This window comes from Arachis duranensis, chromosome 6 (genome assembly GCF_000817695.3).
Source record: "Arachis duranensis cultivar V14167 chromosome 6, aradu.V14167.gnm2.J7QH, whole genome shotgun sequence".
NCBI classification, from domain to species: Eukaryota; Viridiplantae; Streptophyta; class Magnoliopsida; order Fabales; family Fabaceae; genus Arachis; species Arachis duranensis.
Genome location: NC_029777.3, coordinates 1,906,868 through 1,913,632, shown reverse-complemented (window position 1 = coordinate 1,913,632; position 6,765 = coordinate 1,906,868). Strand labels below are relative to the sequence as shown.

Sequence of the window (6,765 nt, the reverse complement as noted above, 5' to 3'; positions counted from 1 at the left end):
ATCGAACCGATCAAAATGTAATTGATTCAGTTTGGTTTGAATTTGCATTTTTTTGTGTATGTAGTCGAATTAAACCAAACTAATTAAGAACGGATTGGTTTGGTTCGAATAATTGGGTATCCGATAACTTTAAAATTCATAATAAAATCAAATTTTTATCTTAAAAATTTGACAAATACAATAAACATATAACATTAATATAAATAATCTAAACTATATATTATTTAATTAATATATGATCGAATTCACAGGTTGGTTCGAACCGATATCCAAATCAATCACTAACAAAGATCATTGATTTAATTCGAATTAGACTCAATAAACCGTTGATTCCAACACCAATTTAATTAGTTCGGTTCAAATTTAGACATGTAATCGGATACCCGCTGCTCACCCTAAGCGCCTAGTCCTAGGAAAGAGACGTATATACATCTCTTCTTCAATATCTGGTTGGTTTAAGTAATTTACTTTGTTGACTTAAGTTTCAATATCTTTTTTTACAAAATAATTTTGTGACCACTTCAACACTGATAAACGTTGGGCCCATTATTGAGCATGTTAGGAATATAGTTGAGTTCATTCTCTGAGAAAAGCAGTAGTGATCGAAGTCTTGAGCAGGCTGCATGGTGGTCTGCAAAAGAGTCAAAGGAGAAATAATTTGATTTTACTTTTTGTTTTCACTAAGGAGCAATGAGTGGACTTATTGACGTTGACTGCAACACTAATAATGTATGTGAGGGAAGATATGGGGGCGCCTTTAATTAGAGTGCAGTAGAACAGAGCTATGATCTCCTCGTAGTGCATATTGGACGATAAAACTTGCTTGGAATTTGATAGACGAGAGTCGTTAGATGAAAATTTAGTCAAATTAGTCAAATCATCTAACCAAATCATCTAACCACTCCCAGCTATCAACTTCACGTGAAGTCGATTGCACTTAAATTTTCACCTTTGATCCTTTGATTTTTTGTACTGGCTGGAAACGTTCGGAAACAAATGAATAAGCGCGCTACGGGCTCAAACCCGTAGAAACATAGTATCTGCAAACTGCAAAATAGGGCGAGAGCAGAGAGCAGAATATTGACTCAACCTTTCCTCATACCATATCAGCTATCACACTCATTTATACACACTGTCCAGAAACAAAAAATGAAGAAAATAAATTCCTATAAACCTATAAGATCTTTTCTCCCTACCTTTATATGCCAAAGGTCTAAGGTCATCGGTGTCTTGGGTTTGACCGGAGAGTCACGCCATGTAAGAATTTTGTATATCCAAGTAAATTGAGCTTCCCATCAGTATTTCGTATCCAATCTTTGAGAATGCCATAAGCTGAAGGACCAAGATTCAACTCCTGAAGCCACAACATAGACAAGCATAAATGATAATAACCGAGGTAAAAGAAATAGAATAATATGACGAAAAGAAACTGCTACCACTTACTCTTGCTAACTCTTCAACTGATATCACACGGTTGCCTTCTCTCTCAAAATGCTCAAAAGCAGTATTGGCAATATCTTCCCACCTATCATGTGCCTCCAGTTGATAAGTGCTAATAGCAGCGGCACAAAATTCTTCGAAATCCATCTTCCTATGGGCAAGTGGTTCCATCTACATACAGTATTATTATGGGATTAGGGTAGCAGGAACACTCTTGCTGTTTGGGCAAAACGTTTAAAAATGAATAGCATGGCTTGGAACTTGTGTGCTCAATAATTCCAAAGCAACGGGAATAGCTCACCGCATGTATGATTTCGAGAACCCTTGACTCCCTCATGGCATCAGTGGCATGACGAGCAAGAGCCTGTATAAATTTCAAATTTAAAAACTTAATCATAACGACAGAAAAAGTCCTAAAGAAATGATGGAGGAATGCATGACCAATTGACCACGACCTTTCGAAGTACATGTTCATGTTGATATCTATGGAATAAATAAAAATATGCAGAAGCTAGCAAGATTACTGAATCATATGATCATCACACACACACAACACACAAATATAACTCCACATTATCAATCAAAACGAGACTCGCAGAGTTAATAGCAGTAGATAACCATTTTGAAATTGTCAAGGGAGACATGCCCATCTCTATTTGGTTCCAACAATCTGAATTGTACTCTAAGATAAACTAACTCATCCTCTGTCAAGGCTTTTGAAAGGGCCTGTATAAACAACGTGAAGGGGAAAAGAATTAGTTAGTATCCCATACATATATATATATATATATATTCGGTAAAAAGTGCACATGAATTCACTGCAGACATGTTTTACTTTTCCATTTTCATTTTTAATTGAAAAAGTTAACAAAATTTTGTCAAGGTTATATAATAATAAAAACAACATTTCCTTTTCAATTTTATCTTTAAAAAATTTGCCAACTGAAACTGAACAAAAAGATTATCTAAGCATATGCTTATTCACGGGAGGAAATGAACAATACCTTCACTGCTGCACGCTTGAACGGAGTCGCATGAAGATATGACTTCACTAATTTATAAATTAATATATCTAATGGAATAGGACGACTGTCATCCCTTAACCAAGGGTGAGCTGCAGTTACAGAAGTGCTCATTGATTAGTTTCCTGAGTCGATTTGCAATGAACAGGTCTCTAGATCTACCATTATGAACGAATCAACTGAGATACAAAAATGCTATTCGTACACCAAAATTAGCCACTAAAATCAGCCACCAATGTATTTGTGTATAAATACATGTGTGGGTTTAATTTATTTTCAATATATATTTGTATTCTAATGTGTATTTTATACTGGTGTCTAACTTTGGTGTACATGTAGTATAGTCGATTGAGTTATCTTGTGGTAGTCTACCATAACATAAAATGCACTTCTATAATGTAGAAATACCAGAAAAACAAAAAGTTATCTAAAATTGTATCTTTTTTCCCACTTCCCGAGGAAGAATATAATTGGATGTGAAATTCCACAACCGTCAACATTGAAGTATATATTCAAATCGTAGTAATAATATCAAATTCTTATTCTTTACATACAAAAACATGCATATTTCTTTTGGTGCAATGTACCAAAAAATATCCTATTCCTGGTTTGCCAATTTCCACAAATTATAATCTCATGATAACAAGAAAGGAACATTACACAGCATCTAAAACCAACCATAAATGATCTAAAGTGTATCAAAACTTACTCAGTGCTTGGACAGCGGTCATTCTTTTCCTGTAATCCTTGTTTAAGAGCCTTTTGACAAAGTCCTTAGCCTCTGAAGACACAGTTGGCCAGGGCAGATCATCGAAGTTCGGATCAGCTCTGAGCACTGCACGAAAAATTCCAGATTCTGTTCGAGCCCAGAAAGGGCGACTTCCACATAGTAAGATGTAGGTGATAACACCAATACTCCATATATCTGCTTCTAGACTATATGACCTGTGAAGGACCTCAGGTGCAACATAATATGCACTCCCAACAATGTCATTCAACCGTTCATCTGTACATGAATATCAACATGTATGAAAGGAAAACTTAGGAGAATTGGCTTTGTATCAACATCTAAAGATGCATGAACGAAAGGCCGCAGTAGTCTTATAGATAATGACAACGTGGGACAATACTAAAGTTAAGAATCAATCTAATGATTACCTGGCCTGATGAAATCAGATAGACCAAAATCTATAAGCTTCATATCAGCATCTACGCTCCTTGAAGTGAAGAGAAAATTCTATAAAAGTTAAGGCAGACAAGTTATCAGCAACATTATTTAGTTTTATCCTTATATAACCGAGTCCAAGAAGACTCTAAAACTTGATGTTAACATTACAAATAATAGGAACAAATATTAAATGCACAAACCTCAGGCTTTAGGTCACGGTGGACAACACCTTGAAGATGACAAAAAGCAACTACACTTAGAATCTGCAAAACTATAACCTTTGCGTCCTCCTCTGTATATCTTCCCCCTCTAGAATACAGGATAACATTCCTCAATCAAATTAAAAGGTCATACCAAGTTGAAAACCGCAAATATCAAGGAAGGTCAACTTAGTACATGAGGCTCCTAAAGTTATGGATTGCAGTGTGGGGATTGTAAAAATAACCCATACCCCCACAAGTAAAGACTATTTTCACAACATGGACCTGTGACCACTAGGTCACAAGGCAGCAATCCTACCATTTTCCCAAGACTCAACCTCCTAGAAAATCAAAAGTTACAAAGATAATGAAACACTAACCTTGACAAAATCCGGTCAAGAAGCTCCCCACCTTCACACAATCTGATAAAAAAATGAAATAAAATCAATAAGCATCACAATATGGTGATGCAAATTTAGAAGATGCATGCTACTACATTATCATCTTTTACTAAGCCTACCATGTCCACCATCAAAATATTAGTTGAGTAGAAGCAGAAAAACCAGAAATTAACTACAGATATTGACAGTAAAATAATGGGTATAAGAGCACCAATTTCCTATCTATAGTTCAATCTAGCCCACTAATCAAGGATATGTACAAAGAAAACATAAGAAAGATTGTACAAGATATAATACATACTCCATAACTATGTACACGTTGTTGGCATCCTCGTAAGCATCATAAAATTTGACAAGATGCTTATGGCCAGATAGAGCTTTTAATAGCTTCACCTCTCTTCGAACATCTTCAATTGCTATTGCTGTGGTCATCTGCCATAAGTAACACGTTGATTCAACTAATTGTGGTAATAAGTCATAACTTTTATGACTGGATGAAGCAAAAATAGCATAGTTGCATAAAAATCCAAATTATTCAACCCAAATAACAAATGTATTTTGAGACATATTCTCTAAAGATATTTCAAAAGTATGGGACGGAAGTCTGTTGTTGTAAATTGCAAAAGCAACAAATGCAAGTCCAACAAGAACAGAAGTTTTAATAAATCTAAGTAACGACAACAGTTTCAATCGCAACAAGGAAAACAGCATAGCTTTCTTATCAAGGGATACACAATTAAAATTTTCAGAAAACCATTGTGGCAGGAAGTTCTAGACTTCATTCCATTCCATGTAACTTTATAACCAGTTCCTATAGTTCGATATCCAATAGGAACGAAAGGGGACAAAGACAATGCCTGGAATGTCATAGATTCCCGGCAATGGATCAACCAAAGACTGACCAAATTCAACCTGAATTGTCCAAATGCCATCATAAGAGTCCAAAGTAATCACAATCAACCATCCAAGACAAACAAAGAAACAAATAAATAATCAACTAGGACAAGAAGTAAGTAGAAGACTCAAAATAAGAGAAGATATAAAGAGAAGGATGATACATAAAAGGGGCAGGAATTGGAGTACCTTGGCCTTGGAAATGATTTTGACAGCAACAAGCTGGTCTTTGAGCTCACCCTTCTTCACCCTGGCGGAGCAGGTATGACCAAAATGCCCTCGCCCCACTTCGTTTCCCAGCTCATACTTAGCTCCAAAGTTCTTTCCATAACCGAAGCTCTTGTCAAGAGACTGCTCCGCCACCGCCTCCGCCTCCGCCCCTCGATCCTCCGGTATCGGCCCCTCCTTCGGCTTACCCTGCCCCAGCCTCTTCGCCAGCGACGCCCTTATGTGCTTCGCCGGAGACGGAGGAGGAAACGGCCGTCTAAAGAACCTCCTCGGCGTAGTCCCTCTGGCCGGCGACGGCGACACCCCGTCCCCCGGCAACGGGCTGGCGTTCACGCCGTGAGGGTACGGGCTTGGCCATGGGCTCGCATGCGAGGACGAGCGAGCCGGCGTGTTCTTCACCGACGGGAAGCCGTTGGTGGCGGCGGAGGAGGGGAGCGGCGAGCGAAATGCTTCCCCGGAGGCCTCAATTGAGGCGGCTGGGTCGACGTCATGGTGGTTACCGGCGGTGGGATTGGGCTTGCCGTAGCACTGGCCCATGGGAAGAGGGATGCAGCGGGTTGGGCCAAGTCAAAGGGCGGACATGGGCCGGTCCAGAAACGACGGCCCGGATCCGACTAGGCACCGGAGCGGAGAGATCTAACTGCGGGAAAACGATAAAATAAGAGAATTTGAGTCAGGTAGGGTTGTAGAGAGAGAAAGAGACAGAGAGTGAGACAAAGACAGAAACAGTGAAAAGCAAATACATGGTGTGCTGTTGAAGTGTGTGTGTGTGTTTATAGCAAAGAAACAAACAAAGCCGCTACACCGAGTCTCAGTGTGAAGAGAATTCAATTGCCCCCAGCTTCGCAGTGCAGATCTGCGCCTGATCAGGGCCGTTGCTATTTTGTCTTTTGCTAGTATTTAGCTAAGCTACCCTTTTGATTTGCCCTTTATGAACTCTGACACGTGGCGGCTTTGGGAACTGGGAAGGAAGGTAGATGTAGGGTACGGGATGATATTAAGAATGCGTCCGATTCCACGATGGCTGTCATTTCAATGGTAGGATTTCATTTGAGATAGCTATACTCCCTTTATTTGATGGCGCATAATAAAAGAAACCCGTCTTTCTTCATCTACCTGCTGCTGCTACGTACGGCCATTTCAATCCAACTCTCAGTAGTCACCGTCGGTACCAGTACGACTAACTTAAAATTCTCATCCAACTTTACGATAATCTCGGACACTCACAGGCCTCCAATTTCTTTAAGATTACTACCAACAAAACGAATTAAACTAAAGGAAATATGCTAGAAATTGAAATCCTTGATACACATGCATAACTAGAAAAGGAATTAAGGAAATATAATGGAATAGATTTATCCGCAAAATTTGACAAAAAAGGACATATATAAATACAGTGGGTGGGTATGGAT

At 38.7% G+C, this 6,765-nt stretch overlaps 1 protein-coding gene across 3 annotated transcripts; it reads right to left on the bottom strand.

Annotated features, from left to right (window-relative positions):
- Nucleotides 1-359: 359 nt before the first annotated feature.
- LOC107491913 (CDPK-related kinase 3) lies at nucleotides 360-6,765 on the bottom strand. 3 transcript variants are annotated; one of them, XM_052263410.1, is made up of 13 exons: nucleotides 6,097-6,765; nucleotides 5,315-5,993; nucleotides 4,533-4,663; nucleotides 4,211-4,252; nucleotides 3,831-3,939; nucleotides 3,621-3,699; nucleotides 3,172-3,468; nucleotides 2,445-2,554; nucleotides 2,059-2,166; nucleotides 1,742-1,804; nucleotides 1,444-1,611; nucleotides 1,197-1,354; nucleotides 360-631 (listed from the first exon to the last, which is right to left on the bottom strand). In XM_052263410.1, the coding sequence occupies exons 2-12, from the start codon at nucleotides 5,888-5,890 to the stop codon at nucleotides 1,220-1,222; spliced, it is 1,818 nt and encodes a 605-aa protein (XP_052119370.1). In that variant the 5' UTR covers nucleotides 5,891-5,993; nucleotides 6,097-6,765; the 3' UTR covers nucleotides 360-631; nucleotides 1,197-1,219. The 3 variants fall into 3 exon arrangements, with proteins under 3 accessions (XP_052119370.1, XP_052119371.1, XP_015968320.1); XM_052263411.1 differs by lacking the exon at nucleotides 360-631 and adding an exon at nucleotides 932-1,047; XM_016112834.3 differs by lacking the exon at nucleotides 360-631 and having other exon boundaries at nucleotides 1,071-1,354; nucleotides 6,097-6,764.

Coding starts and splice junctions, on each gene's coding strand:
- LOC107491913 (XM_052263410.1), bottom strand. CDS start 5,890: ATGGGCCAGTGCTACGGCAAGCCCAATCCCACCGCCGGTAACCACCAT. Junction 2,555..3,171: donor GACCGCTGTCCAAGCACTGA/GTAAGTTTTGAT, acceptor CTGTAACTGCAG/CTCACCCTTGGTTAAGGGAT. Junction 2,167..2,444: donor TCAAGCGTGCAGCAGTGAAG/GTATTGTTCATT, acceptor TTGTTTATACAG/GCCCTTTCAAAAGCCTTGAC.